The sequence below is a fragment of the Chiloscyllium plagiosum genome, chromosome 30 (genome assembly GCF_004010195.1).
Source record: "Chiloscyllium plagiosum isolate BGI_BamShark_2017 chromosome 30, ASM401019v2, whole genome shotgun sequence".
In the NCBI taxonomy this organism is placed as follows: Eukaryota; Metazoa; Chordata; class Chondrichthyes; order Orectolobiformes; family Hemiscylliidae; genus Chiloscyllium; species Chiloscyllium plagiosum.
The window spans coordinates 39,548,625-39,568,574 of record NC_057739.1 but is presented as its reverse complement, the minus strand read 5'-3'; the positions used below and the strand labels follow the sequence as shown (position 1 = coordinate 39,568,574).

At 44.3% G+C, this 19,950-nt stretch overlaps 1 protein-coding gene across 11 annotated transcripts in view; it reads right to left on the bottom strand.

Moving 5' to 3' along the window:
* Nucleotides 1-19,950, bottom strand: part of LOC122564941 (dynamin-1) — a 243,150-nt gene that overhangs the window by 5,756 nt on the left and 217,444 nt on the right. For 8 of the 11 annotated variants that reach the window (XM_043720440.1, XM_043720447.1, XM_043720439.1 and 5 more), the window contains one exon: nt 6,354-6,394. The exons of 1 other annotated variant lie outside the window; for it this stretch is intronic. In XM_043720440.1, coding sequence (XP_043576375.1) covers nt 6,373-6,394 — 22 coding nt within the window. In that variant the 3' untranslated portion in view covers nt 6,354-6,372. Of the gene's footprint in view, nt 1-6,353; nt 7,272-19,950 lie in introns of all 11 variants that reach the window. 2 more of the 11 variants (XM_043720444.1, XM_043720445.1) reach the window with 1 other exon arrangement.

Below are 19,950 nucleotides of genomic sequence, written 5' to 3'. Positions count from 1 at the left end.
ATTGGTGACTAATGGAGGTCTGGAGGAGAGAGCAGGGAGCAAGAGTCACCAAATACCTACACTGATGTTCATTTTCATGGAACTGTCTAGTTTTAATACTGAATGTGGGAGAATTTATTTTTATTCATTCGCAGGATGTGGGTGTCACTGGATGGGCCAACATTAATGCACGCCCTCAATTGTCAAGAATCAACTGCATTGATGTGGGTCTGGAGTCACATGTTGGCTAGACAAGGTAAAGACAGCAGTTTCCTTCCCTCAAAGACACCAGTGAAATGGATGGGTTTTCCAACAATCAGCAATTAGAGTCTTAATATCAGATTTTTAAATTGAATTCAAATTCAAATTCCACCATCTGCTTTGTCAGGATTTGAACCTGGGTTCCCAGAACATTACCATGGTCTCTGCATTAATAGTCCGCAATAATACCACTAGGCCATAACCTCCTCACTATGGGAAACTGCGCATCAACGAGGGCAGTAATGAGATGTTAATGCATGCTATTCGGACTCTTGCTGCTCACTGCAGAGAATCCCATCTCACCTTCAACACACATTTGGAAAATGGGAGTTCTTGATCCCAATTTTCTCATCATGGCCCACGTTGTTTATGGAATGGGAAGATTCTACTCTAACTGGTCAGGCCCAGGAGACTGGCCTGGAATAAAAATGCAAGGGAACAAGGTTTCTAACAAGGCTGAAAGACAATGGTTTCAATCATCCCAATGTTCAACTGGAAGACGTTGTGACTTATCCAAATCAGGATATCAAACAAACAAAATACAGAAGCTATGAATGGGCCAACAGAGGTGGAGCTATAGTTTACATATACTGGGAAGCTGATCCCATGTCTGCAGATGTTACTACAAAGGGACAACGTTTAGATGTGGATGGTAAGGAAAGACCCTTGTGGAATGTCTACGTAATGGACAGGGAGTGGATGTCATTGCTGGAGATTGGTGAAGACTGTTTAAAAAGGAGTGCAACAAGTTGAGTGCAGTCCCACTGAGTTGGATGCCAAAGTTTTAAAGACGACATTACGGCAATTGTTTTACACAGAAAGATGTTCATGTGTGGAATGAACTTCCAGAGAAAGTGGTGGATGCAGGTACAGTTACAATATTTTAAAAATATTTCAGTAAGTACATGAATAGGAAAGGTTTGGAGCGATATGGGCCAAGTGCAGGCAAGGTGGGATTAGTTTAGTTTGAGATTATGGTTGGCATGGATGGGTTGGAGCAAAGGGTCTGATTCTGTGTTGTATGACTCTGTAACAAAGGAGGACTGTGTGGGTGACATGGACAAAGACAGCAGAGAGACTGCGAAGGGGTCATGTATCCCAGCCATAGATTTGGGTTGTTTAAGTCCCATGGAAGGACCCTAACCTTAGCCCAAACTGGACAGACTCAAGAAGAGAGCTGCAGGAAATACAGGCATGGATTTGGGAAGCTCCAACAAATGCTAAGTCTTTGGGGATGAAAGGGAGATTGCAGATGGGTCAACAGTTTACAAGGACAGAGGGTTTAAGTTTGGACTCTTTAAATGGTGGTACCATTTTTGAATTAACCATTCATACGACGTGGGAATCCCTGGGATTTCCAGCATTATTACCCATCCCCGGTAGTACTGGAGATAGTCTTGTAAGCACTGCCGTCATGAAGTGAGGTCCTCTCTGTACTGTGGATCAGGAGTTACAGAAACATAACCTGTAAGGGTAATGGTACATCGCTATGTTGAAAGGATGTGTGACTTGCAGGGACAATTGGAGGTATTCCCATGCATGCCTTCCAATGTCATTTTAGGTGATAGAGGTTGTGAGTTTAAAGTGTAAACAAAACTGAGCAGGTTATTACAGAGCATCCTGAGGACAGAGAATCATTCACAATGGCGTGAGGGTCAGGGACTGAAAGGTGGGCGATCTGTGGTTTAGTACATGTGGGCTCAGGGAAGCGGGAGGTGGGATTCCCAGAAGAAATGAGCTATGGCGAGTGTGATAAGAGATGGGAGGGAAACTAGAGAGAACTCCAAATCAAGGCTACAGTAGAAATGAAGAAATAGTTTAGCTCTTCATGTGCTTCGCTCTGACACCAGTAAAGGAACAGAATCCTCATCTATCTCTGGAGTTTTATACTTGAGTGCTTAGCAACAATAAATTCTTGAAATAATTTAAATGTTCCAAATGGGACTTGTCAAAGAAAACATTAAGTCATTCTTTCGAAAAAAAAACTTCTGATTGTAATCACTCACTGATACTATGCTGGGCTTATCATTATAATCATGAAAAAAAGCATCATTAATGCGCATTTGGTATAAAATCATAATGTGCAGAGGCTGGAGTATCAGAGTTACATCTAAAATAAAGTCTATTGTTCAGCATATTATTTAAATGGGAAGAGTCTGCAGATTTCTCAAGTCCTTGTACATGAATCACCAAAGGTTGGTGCGCAGATGCAGCAAGTAATTAGGAAAGCAAAAGAAATGTTGCATTTTTTGTAAGAAGAATGGAGTCCAAAAGTGAGGAATTCTTGCTGCACCTGTATGGGGAATTGATCAGATTGCACCAAGTGGGCTGGATCATCCTTCTTATGGAGGGATACATTTGTTTGCGTTGGAAGCAGTTCAGAGAAGGTTGACAATTCCTGGGATAAGGGGCTTATCTGGCAAGGGGAGGTTGAGCAGGTTGAGCCTACATTCACTGGAATTCGGAAGAATGAGAGGTGGTCTTCTTGAAGCCAATCAAATTCAGAGGGAGCTAGCCCTAACTCTGTTGATGGGGTAGGCCGAGTGAATGCTTACTCCCCTGGGAGAATTCAGCCAGAGGAGCCACAGTTTCAAAGTAAGTGCTCTTCCAATTTTAACAGAGAGGAGGAGGAATTTCATGAGTACGGGGAATTATCTGCCAGACAAGAGTAGAGGCTGACTCGTTGAAAATATTTAAAGGGAGTCAAGGGTTGTGGGGTCAGGCAGGGGAGTGGAGTTAAGGCCACCATCAGATTAGCCATGATGTTATTGAATGATACAGCAGACACGATGGGCCAATGGACCGCTCCTACTTCTATTTCTTATGCTTACTCACAAAGAGCGAAGACTGAAGATTTATGAGCTGTAACAGGAAGTCTGGCGTTTACCTTCAACCTTGGCTGGACCGTCATATGTTGACTCTTCCTCCGCACCTCAACATCTCCCCCAGCCCACCCATCAAGCCGGACTCCTTGATTCATGTGGGAACAAAGGTTGAGAACGCAGCTGATTCATTTTGGGAAATCCCCCATTCCCTCCCCCCACCACCGCCGACCCTCCAACCTCCAAGAAACCATTTCTGCAGACCACAGAGTTACAATTCAGGAAAAGGATTTACATTGCACAACGATATTAGTCGCTTCCATCGGACTCTGCAAGGTGGGAATCGGCTGTGGACAACGTGTTTCACCAACCACCAGGGACTGAGTGTCGACACTGAATGGGTTCACTTCAGTCTGGGAGCTTGTGGGCAGTGTGAGCACCTTTCAGTTCATCCAGCAACATACCGAGAGACAGCCCGAGTAAACAGTGGACACGTAACCACACACATGCATTGTTCGTAAGGAGTTGGTGAAGGTGACAATGGAGGGAAATTACCAATGGTAATGCAGTCAACACAACACAGTCAAAGTCAAGAAAGGTGCCATCAACATTCTGTTTTGGGATCAGTTATCAAAATGAACCAATGTTCTAAGGAAATGCTTTCCTTTTAGTGCCACTCAGTTGAAATTGTGACGAGTTCCCATCTTTACATTGTTTTTTAAGACATCTCCTCAATTGCTACTTCAGCCCTCTCATTTGAGGTGAGGAGGTAACTCGGGCTGCTAAGATGGGGAGAGACGCTATGTAAATGTAAGTTTGTTCGATCTCCCTTCCTTCTTCTCTAGGGGGTTGTGGCTTGCTTCGCCCCTGAGCTCAGTTCGCGCTGAACTCAGCACCAGGTCAGAGTGAGAATGGGGAGGGGAGGTGGGGGGGGGGGCGGGTGCCGTTGGGATGGGGGTGAGGGGCAGTGACTGTGGGATCCTACCTCGCCAGTGCCAGGGTGGCCCCTTAGGTTTTCATCAGCTCTCCTCTAATCCGAATCCCAAATTCAGAAAAGACACACCTGCAAGCCAAAACTACACTGTCCTGGAGAAATTTCGTTTTGTCTACAACCCGTAGCATTGTTTTGCACTACTTTTTTTCTGATTGCAGTGAAGATTTGAAGATTGCACTGAACTGTTTTGTTGCTTTAATCCAACCAGTGGGTCCAATGTTTGGATTGTCCTGAGGTGGTCAGGAATTGGTAGGAATCCCAGTAGCCTTCCGTTAAAGTCATCATGTAAAGTTAAACCTGCTGCTGACTCCAGTCTCTGTATCTTCTTCCTTGTGGAAGCAGGCCATTCGGCTCACTGAGTCCACACCAAACCTAAAAACGGCATCCCACCCAGACCTACCCTATCCCATGGCCAATCCACCCTAACCTGCAGATCTTTGGATTGTGGGAGGAAACTGGAGCACCTGGAGGAAACCCACGCAGACACAGGGAGAATGTGCAAACTCCATACAGACAGTCACCCGAGGGTAGAATCAAACCCAGGTCTTTGGTGCTGTGAGGCACCAATACCACTGTGCCACATCAGGTTCCTATCAATTTTGACACTTTCTGAAATGGGCCACTTTTCCAATCACACTTCAATACAGCTACAATAATTTCTTTGGTCAGTTACATCATGGTTAGCTGCAGAGCAAAGCTCTTTCCACCCACAAAGTACCTCAGCAAGAACACATGCTGTGTCTTCACCCGTACTATCTGTCTATCGGCTTGAGTGCCATTCTTAGTGTTGAGTAGTTTCAATTTCAACCTTCAGGGAAACGGGGTGAAATTGCTCAGAGTTTGTTTCATATGGTCACTCTCAACCACTCTCTGTGCAGCCCAGTGTTAAAGCCCAAGTCACGAATGTTCAAAGCAGGATCTAATACACTCCATTAGCAAATGTGTCAATGTTTAAAGGAGAATTTGTCCACAATTGATTTAAGATTATTATCTCCGCAAAGACATCAATAAGACAAACTGAGAAAATGACCGATTGCCGATAAATGGTGGAACAAGGTGGGAACTGTGGTCAAGATTGGGAATGCGCTTTTTTTTCCCAAGGCTTTGGGAAAGCTGCTGAGTTAGAGCACTAGAAGGATGAGCTCGATGGGTTAAATGGCCTTTTCTTGTGCTTGACTTTATCTTGAGCCATGTTCCTGGGGTATGCATTACACCTCCAAGAGCTATACAAAATGAACAGACCAATTCACTAACCGTAGTGACAAGGTAGGGTACAATATACAACATACAGACACCTTTAGCCTCACTTACAAAGAATGCACTGGCAGAGTTGTCAGAAGTGTTTCTTTTCTTTAGCACTTGTTGACGTTTGCGAAAAGTTAATCCCTCTCTAACCCTTGCCAGTGATTTGTGTGTTAATCAATGGCACTGAAGGCAACTTGCCCGTGCCTTGATGATAATAGCCTTAGCTCTGGGTTTCTCATCATTCTCAGGTCTGGTAAACGGCAGGGTCTCATTGTTGTTTGGGTTGGGGAGAGACTCTCCAAACAACCAGACAAATGAAAAACCCTTAGTAATAAAGAATCAATGCTGCAAAGTGGAGATTCCTTGGGAGCAGAAAGATATTTTCTAACCTGTCCCAAGATGTTATTGCACACCTCTGGGAGCAGCTGGGACTGGGCCTCCTGGGCCACTTCCCCACAAGAGCTATAGGCCAGTGGGCTTTTATGATTGCACGGCTGCTGCTGAATGAATGAGGAGGTGGAGAAATGATCAGGTGTGACAACCTGAGCCATTTTTACTTATTTTCAATCGCTGGGCAGGAGTGTGGTGGATTGACAGAGTGAAGGGAGCTGACTGCACTCACTCCCAGCCAAGTGTGTTCACAGAGAAAGCAATTAAACGTCAACAGCTACCAGAGAAAGTGGAAACACTGACAGAGGACACAAGCAAATTTGCACATTACAATAAACAAGGTTTATGAATAATGGCAATCCTCTGTGCCATCATGATCCTAAAGTGGAGCTCACATACTGTTCTATTACGGGGATGGGTGAGGCTGGGGTTAAAGACACTGCTTTTATCAGCAGGGAGAGGAAATGGTGACCAAGCATATCTGACACCGAGATATTTTCACGATGCTGTAATGCAAACAACAACACCACGCCACACCCTTACACCTCACTGCTCAATAAATGCAGTGCCACTCTAATGACTACGTCTACATGGAGATGGGAGAAGCAATGATCATGCAAAGCATGGTGGAGGAGGTAGTGTTAATGAGCAGCGGCACGTACCAGTCGAGAGTTAATGTCCTCAAGGGTCACTTATTGTTATTCTGAAAGATAATATCAAATAAAGATGGCAGATGGGCAAGGTCAAAGGTTACAGATCATGAAGACACAAGTGCACATGAGCAGCTCTCCCTTTCTCTGGTTAATTTTCCATTGCATAAACAAGCTCAAACCAAAGCCCGCACCAGCCGGAGGTACAGGTGCCTAGAGAGGACAGACATTCATTGCCTGGACCAGTGTTATTCACCAACCTTACGTAACAACACCCAACTCTCCTCCTAGGTTGTTCTCCCAGGCTGTGTCCTGTTCCAGAGATATTTCAAACAGTGCTCCCAATACTCCGCCCGATAATGTGACTGCCAGTGCTGTCAACTCCCCATCTGCTCAGCTCCTGGTTTCCAGTCTTAGACAGATGCCAAGTGGAAGCCAAGCACTCTCCCAGGAGAGGCTGATGGAGGGTTTGGGGAATTGGAATTGGAGGAACTACAAGTCTGATTGTTCTATCAAACTATAGGTCCTCTTCAGCTTTCATGTGGCCCATCCTCTGGATATTAGGGGTAACCCCTGCACATTCTCACTGAACAGCAAGAGCCAAAGGGAACATGGCACTGTTCGTACAATACCTCATACAGTATGTGGTAGGAGCCCCAGAGAGTCACAGGCCAAGGGAGATATTTTGCAAGTCACCCTCCACTCGCCCCCCCCCACCCCCACCCCCAGCAGGCTGTGATATGAATCTCACTGGTCTAGACATTGCTTGCCTTTCTTGCAAGTTTTGGTGATGTGTGTCAATGTTTCCTCATATGACGATGCACATTACATAGCAAGGCAATTTACAGAACCTGGATGTTTGTCCCCTGTAGGAACCCATACTGGTCCTAGATCAGTTCAGTCCGGGTCAGTTAGAACCCTTGCCGGTCCCTGCAAAAACAAAAGTTTGGTTATTACTAACACCAGTAATCTACAACCTCTTGAAGAGCAACATGCCTGTTTTTCTTGCGATGCGTCTGTCCCAGAGGCACACACCATTGCTTGGTGGGCCGGAACTTGAATGTTGCTAAAAGGGATGAAGCTTTTCATCTTGCACTTTTCAAGACAGATACCATGCATGCCAAATTTTACTTTTCACCTGTGCTATATTTTACTTTTCGCCTGTGCTGTGATTGTATTAAGTTTGACATATTTTGGAATTGCCCTGATGACTGGAAGATTAAAAAACTTTGACAACATGTCCATGCTTTCACAAAATTCCCTCTTCCAAATTTTTACAGAAGGCATTAAACTCCTTAATTGAGGCTGAACTTCCAGTTCTCTCGGGCTCCTTGACCGAGTGACTATCGCTCATGTAGGAGACTGATGGCAAGCTGTGGTTTGGGACGTGCTGTCTGAAAGAATGGTGGAAGCTGATTCATGGGTAACTTTTGGATAAACACTCAGAAAGGGACAGAGAAAGAAGTGACAGGGCTACGAGGAAAGAGCAGGAGTGTGGGAATAATTGGACAACTCAACTAAAGATCCAGTACTAGGCATGATGGGCTGAATGGACTCCCTATGTCCTCAGTCATAGAGTCACACAATATGGAAACAGACCTTTCAGTCCATCTAGTCCATGCCGACCATAATCCTAAACTAAACTAGTCCCACCAGCCTTCTCCTGGCCCATATCACTCCAAATCATTCTGATTCACACACTGATCTAAATGTCTTTTAAACACTGTAACTGTACCTGCATCCAATAACTTCCTCTGGGAGTTCATTCCATAGATGAGCCTTTCTCTGTTAAAAAAAGTCCCCCCATATCTTTTTTAAATCTATCTCCTCGCACCTTGAAAAATGCCCCCGAATCTTGAAATCCCCCACCCAAGGGAAAAGACACCCGCTGTTAACCTTATTCAGGCCTCTCATGATTTTACAGGTGTACTGTACCTTTAAGAGAGAGAGGAATCTGGCAAGGACTGACTGAAAGCACAGAGTGTGCTGAACAATTTGAAAATGTAACGTTCGGTTGAAACAAATAGCTGGTGTTGTATTGCCATGGTACAAAAAACAAATTCAATTCAACCAATCAGTTTAAATTATGCCCCAGATGCCAAAATCTGATCGAATTTGAATTTTACCATTTGGGATGACATCAACCCAATGAAATGATCTGATGTTTTGGGGTATAAAGACATTTTGAACAGTTAGGGAGGAGAACAGCAAACAGCAGCCAAGCAAGCACCAAGACTGCCAGCAGAATAGCTCTCTGAAAGGTACCTGTCCATAAGGAATTTGTGCAGCAGAACACCAAAACTGACCTAGAGAAATCTACAGAGAAAGTTTGATGTCCAAAGACAATAACTGGTTTTGAAATTGATTTGCTGTAAATTTAAAAGGGAATTTATCGGACCAGTATTGTAGAGTGGGAGGTAAAGGATAGGTTTAAGAGAAAAGAGTTGTCAATAGTTGTTGTTTTCATGTTTTCTGTTGGGCTTAAAGAGTAAAACAGCTAAATTTTACTTTGAATAGTGACCTGTGTGGGGTAGTTCTTTGCCTCTCAAAATTCAACAGATTACGGTCCGAGGTGAGCTTCTCTGTGTATTGGGTTTAAATTAGCAGAGGGGCTTACCCCATGCCGTAATACACACTAAACACCTGCTTAAGCAGCCTGTCCATTTGTGATGCATATAAATTCTATAAACCCATTATCAGGGACATTGACTGGAGTGATTACTCTGTTAAGATGTACAAAGTTAAAAATCACAACACCAGGTTATAGTCCAACAGGTTTAATTGGAACTCTCATGTACACCAAGTGCCAACACTGAGTCATACAGTGAGAGTTCCAATGATTCAATGTTTCAATGTATAATTTCAGTTACATCACACTGTAAATTTTTGCTATAAATTCTGTGTTAGGATTGAGCCCTCCACTATCACCTGATGAAGGAGCGTCGCTCCGAAAGCTAGTGTGCTTCCAATTAAACCTGTTGGACTATAACCTGGTGTTGTGTGATTTTTAACTTTGTACACCCCAGTCCAACACCGGCGTCTCCAAATCATGTCTGTTCAGGATGAATTCTGTCTGATGGTCTTCTGGCTGGACTGACTGCGAGCATGACTGGGGATAGTGAATGTCACCCAAACACAGGGCACTGAGCACAACTGTACCACCTCGAAATCCACCAACCCTCCCGTCATTGAAACCCGGAAACTAGTACAGACCAGGGATTGAAACTGTGACCTTCCAGTCCGCAGTCAGTCACTGGATAAAGTGACTGACTTGAGTGTGCTCAGTTACGCCCAGGTAACACTAAACAAGCACAGTGCCTTAAAAATAACCTTGTGTATTGGATTCCCAAACAGATCTGACTGTTTAAGAATTGAAGACATGCCTTCTCATCATGTTCTTGCGTGCTGTGACTTAGCAATAACCCAGAACTCACAACTACAGCGATCGACCTGCATCAGTTAGTCCCTTCCCTCTTGTTTTTTAAACTTGTCAGAGCACTGGCTCTAGGCCACCCACAATGGCTCTACTCCTTGTACCTCGGCGCCAAGGTCACCATTCTTCATGCCAATGATCTATTTGACCAGGAGGTGCAGCATAATTGAGCTGCCAGACCTGCTGCGTTTCTCCAGCAATTTCTGCTTTTGTTTCAGATTTCCAGCATCCACCGTCCCTGCTTTTATTCTATTCCTCTGCTTTCCTTCCATCTCCTTTCACTCCTTCACAATTAGCCTGATTAACCAAACCTTCATGATGTTATTTAGACAACCCACTGATAATTAAATAAAAGGCTTGTTCATTTATCTGCTGATGGCGACAGCGAGTTTTGAAGATATTTGTGCACTGTGAGATGAAAGCAGACGAGCTAAGTGTGAAGTGGTTCCTGCTTATTTAGGCATTTTGATGCACTTGTATAGCATACCAGTAACCTTAATTGTTAACGCTGTCTTCTCATGTACACCAAGTGCCAACACTGAGTCATACAGTGAGAGTTCCAATGATGATGGGATGTTACTAGAACTGGCTTTTATATAAAACCACATCATCCAGCACATGAGCATTGCTGAGGGGGGAAACATTTTTGCAAAACTATCCAGCTTGATCAGGATAATTCACAAGAAACACCAAAGAGGAAACAAGAGTTTATACACTTTCACTTTATTTTTGGGCTGGGGATCTGCAACTAGCAGAGTGTCACAGGGACCAGGGCTGGGTCTTTACTTTTAAATCTATTTACAACTCGAGGGCATCCCTGACCAGGGCAGCATTTAGAGTCCATCCCTAATCTCCAGACAGCAGTTAAGAGTCAACCACTTTACTGTGGGTGGGTCTGGAGTCACATATCAGCCAGACCAGGTAGGATAACAGCTTCCTTCCCTAAAGGGCATGAGTGAATCAGAAAAGATGTTGTTAAACTTGAAAGGATTCAATAAAGATTTGCATGATTTTGCCAAGGTTGAAGGGTTTGAGCTACAAAGACAGGCTGAATAGGCTGCAGCATTAGAGCTTGCTGGATAATCTTACAGAGGTTTATAAAATCATGAAGGGCATGGATAGGTAGGGGAGTCCAAAGCCAGAGGGCATAAGTTAAAGGTGAGAGGGGCAAGATTTAAAAGGGATTTGTAGGGCTATATTTTCACACAGAAGGTAGTGCATGAATGGAATGAGCTGCCAGAGGAAGTGGTACAATTACAACATTTAAAAGGCATCTGGATGACAGAGGTGGAGATGGACCTGGTATCTCTTCTGCTTGGAGGAGAAAGTGAGGTCTGCAGATGCTGGAGATCAGAGATGGAAATGTGTTGCTGGAAAAGCGCAGCAGGTCAGGCAGCATCTAGGGAACAGGAGAATCGACGTTTCGGGCATTAGCCCTTCTTCAGGTTTCCTGAAGAAGGGCTAATGCCCGAAACGTCGATTCTCCTGTTCCCTAGATGCTGCCTGACCTGCTGCGCTTTTCCAGCAACACATTTCCATCTCTTCTGCTTGGCCTAGTTAATCTACTTCCATTAGATGCACACAAAAAAAAGCTTTTCAGTATCCTCACTTTTTGTGCAAGCTAGAACGTTCTGTTAGGATGGGTGTCAGAAAATCCCCTAGGGCTGTCACCTTGGACGGTGCACCATAAAACTGAGAATCTTTATATTACATGGCGGCCCTTTCTGGGCTTCGTGGGTACAGGTGTGTCTGCCATAATAATAAGGGCCTTTATATAGCCATGACAATGCCATTTAATGAATCCAGTATCCAGAGAGGAGCAACTACATACACATGATTATGTATAAATTTATGCTCTCGATGGTCAAGGGCTATTACTGTGCTTTGCTGAGCCATATTATTACTGTTATGATTTATTAGTTTGTTGCTAGATGTTAGTCATTATTTATCTATTTATTTGATTAGTGGTTTTTTTGTACAGTTTTGAATTATTTTGTTTTGTACCTGTTGACATATCCAAAAAAATCTTTTTTTTCAATAAAAATATATATAAAAAAGACATCTGGATGGGTATATAAATAGGAAGGGTTTAGAGGGTTATGGGCCAAATGCTGGCAAATGGGACGAGATTAATCTAGGATATCTGGTCGGTATGGACGAGTTGGACCCAAGGGTCTATTTCTGTGCTGTACATCATGGTTCTATGGTCCCATTTGCAAGTTATCCTGACACATGCAACTTGAAAATCTTCAACCAACATGTATTTTCCCACAATACTCAAGTTCTGCACTACAAAATGACTGGTTAGTATCACATACATTAAACTGCTGCAGGCATTTGTAGAATGTCAGACACGTACCAGGCAGGAGGAGGCTATTTGTCTCATCTACTGCATACTAGCTCTTTCAAAGAACAATCCAGTTAGCTCCACTACCCCTGGTCTTTCCCCATATACCTGCAACTATTTCCTCCAACAAGTATTTATTATTGCAAAACATATCTGCTATTTCTTCTGGGGAGGTGGTGCTATCATGGTCGCGTCACTAGGTTGGTAGATCCAGTATCTCAAGTTGATGTTCTGGGGTCAAGGCTTAAAATTTCACTCGGGTAGATTTTTCAATTCAAATTCACTTAAAAACCTGTCATAAATGGCTGATTATTATAAAAGCCTTCTCATTCACTAATATCCTATAGGGAAGGGAATCTGCCATTCTTGTGTGTTCTGGCCAGCATATGACCCCACTCCTACAGCTATACGTGGCTGACCATGTGCACACAATGATGTACAATAGATACCAGCCTAGCCAGCAACGCGCCCACATCATGGGACTGTATCAGGAAGCGAAGGGGATGGATAAAGGGTCAACCAGTGCTAGGTCCTTTTCATTCATTCACGGGACCAGAGACAGCATTTATTACCCATCCCTAATTGCCTAGAGGGCAGTTGAGAGTCAACCACATTACAGTGGGTCTGGAATCACATGTTGGCCAGACCAAGTAAAGAGGGCCGCTTCCTTCCCTAAAGGGACATTAGTGAACCAGATGGGTTTTCCCTGACAATCAATTATGGATCCACAGTCATCATTAAACTCTTAATTCCAGATTTTTATTGCATTCAAATTCCACCATCTGCCATTATCTGGGTCCCTGGATTAACAGCCCAACAATAATACCACTCGGCCATTGTCTCACCTGTTTATGATCTATATCAAGACTTGGATGAGGAGATTGACTATATGGTCACCAATGCTGCCAAGATAGATACAATGGTAAGTTGTCAAGAGTAGGGAACAAGTCGGTTAAGTGGATACAGGTAGGTTAAGTGAGTGGGCAAAGATTTGGCAGGAGGAATATAATGTAGGTAAATGTGAATCTGTCCATTTTGACTAGAATTTAAAAAGCATACTGTTTAAATGAAGGTAGAATTCAAAGTTTGTGAGAAGATTTGTAGCTCGGGTGCTTGTTGTTGTGGTTCTGTTTGCCGAGCTGGGAATTTGTGTTGCAGACGTTTCGTCCCCTGTCTCGGTGACATCCTCAGTGCTTGGGAGCCTCCTGTGAAGCGCTTCTGTGATGTTTCCTCCGGCATTTGTAGTGGTTTGTATCTGCCACTTCCGGTTGTCAGTTCCAGCTGTCCGCTGCAGTGGCCGGTATATTGGGTCCAGGTCGATGTGCTTATTGATTGATCATCAACGCCACACTCACAGGAATCTGATTCACTAGAGAGGAAGAAAAGGACAACCAACTCCCATTCCTAGACATAATGGTACAGAGAACACCTAACGGAGAATTCACCACAAAGGTATACAGGAAAGCCATACACACAGACCAAGTCCTGAACTACGAAAGCAACCACCCCAACACACACAAAAGAAGTTGCATCAAGACACTGTTCAAACGGGCCACAACACACTGCAGTACACCAGAACTGCAAAAAGAGGAAGAAGAACACCTCTACAATGTATTCGCCAAAAACGGATACCCGCACAATTTCATCAACAGATGCCTAAGGGAAAGACAATGGAACGAGGACATGTCGCAACCCAAAGGACTAGCCACACTACCATACATCAAGAGCATTTCTGAACTGACAGCCAGACTACTGTGACCACTCGGACTCATAACAGCACACAAACCAACAGCCACTCTCAGACAACAACTCACCAGAACGAAGGACCCGATACCCAGCATGAGCAAAACCAATGTAGTGTACAAAATCCCATGAAAGGACTGCACTAATCACTATATAGGACAAACAGGAAGACAGCTAACGGTCCACATCCATGAAAACCAACTAGCCACGAAACGACACGACCAGCTATCGTTAGTAGCCACACACGCAGATGACAAGCAACATGAATTCGACTGAAACAACACTACTATTATAGGACAAGCCAAACAGAGAACAGCCAGGGAATTCCTAGAGGCATGGCATTCATCCACAGATTCAATCAATAAGCACATCGACCTGGACCCAATATATCGACCATTGCAACGGACAGCTGGAACTGACAACCGGAAGCAGCAGAGACAAACCACTATAAATGCCGGAGGAAACATCACATAAATGCTTCACAGGAGGGTCCCAAGCACTGAGGATGTCACCTAGACAGGGGACGAAACGTCTGCAACACAAATTCCCAGGAGGTAGAATGTAGAACTTGCTGGTACAGAGGGATCTGGGTGTCCTGATAGATGAATCAGATAACATTAGTGTGCATGTGCAGCAAGTGATTAGAAAGGCAAGTGAAATATTGTCATTCGTTGCAAGGGGAATGGAATATAAAAGGAGGTATTGGTGACAGCACATTTGGAATACTTTGACAGCTTTGGTCTCCTTGGTTGAAAAGAAAAGCCTAGAAGTTAGCAATCTCAAACTCAGGAGTCATCACCTTAATAATACAAAGCAATTGTTCAAACTGAAGGGCTGCAATGATGCCATTTAAAACAATAAAAATGGTCATTGTGAATTGAGAATGCAGGTTCGCTCCACAAAAATGATTACATATATCCTGTTGTTTGTTCACTGTGTTAAATATCTTTATATCGATGTTTCCATTTTAAAGCACAAACTGAGCAAAATTGAAGTTATTATGGTGGCTAGAAGATTGTTTAAAAAAAAACACAAGGAAAAATGACAAAATCTTTATGTCTGTATAACTGAGAAGGAGGATGCAAAAAATATAGGTGGCGGAAAGAAATCACTTTTATGTAAATGGGATTTCCGTGGGTTCAATGGTAGAAGATCAGGAACCCTGGGAATCCTTGAGGTGCCTCATGCCAAAGTCCCTGGCCGCTGACCACTCCCTTCACCAAACAATGCCAACAGCAGCTGGGTTCCAGTTCCAGGTTAATGTCATGGGGTCATAACGTTTTGGCAGCACACAGAAAGACCCTTCGGCCCATTCTGAAAAGAAGAAGTTTAGCCTGAGGGACTACTATCGGAAAAGTGCGGTGCTGGAAAAGCACAGCAGGTCAGGCAGCATCTGAGGAGCAGGAGATTTGAAGTTTCAGGCATAAGCATCCACCAAGGAATGTGTGGTGGACGGGGAACGGGGACTGAGGGTTTACTAGCCCAGTAATATGACCCTCCACCCACCTCAATGTTTTGAGTTAATTTAAAGGGTGGGCTTAACCAGGCTTCAAATTAAGGATATGACATATTTTCTCATCAGAGGAGCAGGACAATCGGTGTTCCGGGCAAAAAGCCCTTCATTCCTGATAAAGGGTCCAGCACCACTCTAATCTGGACTCTGATTTCCAGCATCTGCAGTCCTCACTTTTGCCTATATTTTCTCATCACCCTGCTCAGGGAGGTTATTACTCACATTCTGGAACAAGAGGCCCACGGTTCAAGTCCCACTTGCACCAGAGATGGGTCATAACCTCTCTTGATCAGACTCAAGCACTGCATCACAGGAGCCCCTTAACACAAGAAGATGTTGGGAAGATGTTCCCATTGGTAGGAGAGACTAGGACCAAGGGCACAGCCTTAGAGTAACCTTTTACAACGGAGATAAGCAGAAACTTCTTCAGCCAGAGAGTCTATGGAATTCACTGCCACAGAAGGCTGTGGAGGCCAGGTCATTGAGTATATTTAAGACTGAGACAGATAGGTTCTTGAGTATCAAGGAGGTTACAAGGAGAAAGTGGGAGAATGGGGTTGAGAAACTTATCAGCATGATTGAATGGTGGAGCAGATTTGATGGGTTGAATGGCCTAATTTCTGCTCCTATGTCTTATGCTTTTATGGTCTCAAGAGGGAACAACAGAATGAAACATTTCGGCAAGCATCTGGATTGAACTCGGCTGGGTCGATTCTGTGAGATAGCCAACAGATGGCAGTGTAGGGCAGGGCATAACTTTCATTGACAGGATAGTCAGAAAACAGAACTCAGTAACCTTCAATCCATATCTCACTCAATAACTGAGGCACCTTCACTCCATATCTCACTCTGTCACTGAGATACCTTAACTCCATATCTCACTCAGTAACCGAGGCACTTTCACTCCACATCTCACTCTGTCACTGAGGCACCCTCATTCCATATCTCACTTCATAACTCAGGTACCTTCACTCCATATCTCACTCAATAACTCAGACACCTTCACTCCATATCTCACTCAGTCACCGAGACACCTTCACTCCTTCTATCAGTAATTGAAGTTCCTTAGCTCGGTCACTCAGGCAGTTGCAACAGGACACAGCCAAGTTTAATCTAATTTCATATTGAGTCATGATTTATAATTCATCAAGAAAACTGAGTGAATCATTCAATGCTTCTAGCATTAATTACGAGCCAAGATCATTGCTGCATTGCTCCGTCCAAGTGCAGTTTGGATGTAGAGGAGCTACAGGATGATAGACGCTCTTCCCAGTTCTACTCTTAACCCCCTCATGCAGGCTGTGTTGAAATCACCACTCATCCCATCCTCTGTGGGATTTGCTTAGTTTGGCTGGCTGGTCAGCCATACAGTGCGATGGGGGGTGGGGTTCAATTCCCGCACTGGTCCCACCTTCTCAATCTCTCCCCTCGCCTGAGGAACGGTGACCCTCAGATTAAACCACCATCAGTTGCCTCTCTCTCTAATGAGAGAGTAGGCCTATGGTGTCTTCATCTTAATCTCCACGAAATTATCACTGGCTATTGACAAGGAGGAAAACAAGCCTATACCACCCCCAAGGCCACCGTTTTATGATTTTTATTGATACATTCATGGAATGTTGGCACCACTGTCTAGGCCAGTATTTATTGCCCATCCCTAATTACGCAGAGGGCAGTTAAGCATTGACCCTTTTGCTGTGGGTTTGGAGTCACTGTAGACCAGACCAGGTGATGATAGCAGCTTTCTTCCCTGAAGGACATTAGTGAACCAGCTAGGGTTCTCCGGACACTCAGCAACCATCATCATTAGACTCTCAACTCCAGATATTTAATTAATTCAAATTCCACTATCTGCTCTGGTGGGATTTGAACCTAGGTCCCTGGAACATTGCCTGGGTAGCTGGATGAATAGTCTAATGATAATGTTCATTTTATACCCCTTGCGCATTCCTGACCTCTGTCACTCTCGCATTGGCAGTCACTCTTCCAGCGATGTTTTCCATAATTCCCTCTGTAATCCTTCCTGCTGCGCCCTCTCACCAACTTCACAGCATTCCTTAAAACATTCCTCTCTAACCAATTATTTAGTTTCTTTTCTGAATGCCTCCTTGGGTGGTTTGGTGTCAAATCCTTGGGGGGGGGGGGGGGGGGGGGGGTAGGGGAGTGCTCCTGCGAAGTGCCTGATCCTTCTTATTTTGCTGCATTAAAGGTACTACATAAATGCGCATTGTCGTTGTTGCCAAATATATTTTCTTTTGTCTGACCCCCCCATAGAGTCTCATCATTATTGCACCCACCAATTATACACCAGTCTCCAGAGAAAACCTTCGAAGAGGAAATAAAGGAGCGATTTCAACAGTCGATCAGGAATGTCAGTCAGTTGCTGTCGGACTAGTGAATGGTTTTACTGTTTCTCTGTGGTTCCACGGTGAATGGGGCTGTACAGACCAGACTGCTGCTTCCTCCTTTAGCAGACCCAGCCATGAGCACGCCCAGTTCACCAGAGGCACTTACAGCCCAGGCAACCATCATGCCTCGAGATTCCACACACCCATTAAATGCTAAACTTTATATGAAGGAGCTTTACAAAAGATTGGAGAGAGAGATACTTGCAGACAAAAAGGCACAGACTGCAGAAAAAGGTAGCTTCTCAGGGAAAGGAAGAGGAAAAAACAGCGAGACAGTTAAAGGTTACAGACAGCTAGACAAGAGAGACAGCTACACCTATGCAGACAGACAAGTCAGACACACACACGTATACTCTCTCTCACTCTCTCGCACACTCACAAATTCACACACACTCTCACACACACTCATTCACACACACCCACACTCACTCACTCACACACACTCAAACATACACTCACTCACTCACACACACACCCACACACACACACTCTCACCCACACTCTCTCTCTCTCACACACATTCTCTCTCACACATGCACACACACACTCTCTCTCTCTCACATATACACACATGCACATACACATACACCAAGAAAGAAACACAACTAGATTGCAACATGCAACCGGACTGGAAAGAGAGAGATGAAAAACAGAAGAACTAGAAGCAGGAATTGGCCCCTCAAGCTGCTTTTCCATTTAATATGATCATAGTTGATCTCACCTCGGACTCAACTCTACTTTCTTGCTCGCTCCCCATAACCCTTTAACCCCTTATTAATTAAACACCCATCTACCTCCTCGTTAAAGTTACTCAGTACATCCACTGCACTCTGGACTAGTGAATCCCATGGATTCATGACCCTTTGAAGGAAGTAATTCATCCTCATCCCTGTTTTAAATCTCTTACCCTGCGTCCTACAGCTACGACTTCACATTCCATATTAAATAGAGAGGAACGGAGAATGAGACAGGAAAAGAGAAAGAAAGGAAAAGAGGGCACAACCAGAGGGAGACAAACAGGATGATGGGACAGGAAAGTGTGTCCCATCCAGAACCAGCCCCATGGCTAACCCACCCAGCCTGCACATTGTGGGCAATTGAGCATGGCCAATCCACCTAACTTACACATCTCCGGACTGGAAACCCACACAGATACGGAGAGAATGCGCAAACTCCACACAGGCAGCCGGCTAAGGGTAGAATTGAATCAGGTTCCTTATGCCATGAGGCATCAGTGCTAACCATTATGTCAATTGAAAAGCATTGAACAGATCATCTAAAAGCACAAACTGATGTGTTGTGTTTTCTTATTACGTTATAATAACGGTTACAATTCAAGGGTGTCTTTCATTGGCTGGAATGTACCTTGGGGACACATTAATGAAAAGGTGGAGAGAATAATCTGACGAGATTTTAGCGCAAGGCTTTAATGTCAAAATTTCAGAATTCTCGCCGCCTCTTTCTCTCCAATGAGCGAACTGCCCTATGGTTTGGTAAGACCTATGGTGACTTTTACCGATCTTCAGAATTACCTGCTACTTAATCAATCAGCAAGCCATCTGTTACTGGGTTGGTTAGTGAGTGACAGCGTTGGGATGTTCCAGAGTCATAATGTTCCCCAGGATGGGGAGGGAGAGTTCAAAAATAGAGGGCACAGATTTAAGGTGAGAGGGAAAAAATTTAAAAGGGACCTAAGGGGCAACTTTTTCACACAAAGGGTGGCACGTGTACGGAACGAGAGAAAGTGGTAGAGGTGGGGACAATTACAATATTGAAAAGATATTTGGTTTAAGGAGGGCGGTAAAGCCAAACCAGGGAACTATAGACCGGTGAGCCTGACCTCGGTGGTGGGCAAGTTATTAGAGGGAATCCTGAGGGACAGGATGTACATGTATTTGGAAAGTCAAGGACTGATTAGGGATAGTCAACATGGCTTTGTGCATGGGAAATCATGTCTCACAAACTTGATTGAGCTTTTTGAAGAAGAAACAAAGAGGACTGATGAGGGCAGAGCAGTAGATGTGATCGATATGGACTTCAGTAAGGCGTTCGACAAGGTTCCCCATGGGAGAATGATTAGCAAGGTTAGATCTCATGGAATACAGGGTGAACTAGCCATTTGGATACAGAACTGGCTCAAAGGTAGAAGACAGAGGGTGGTGGTG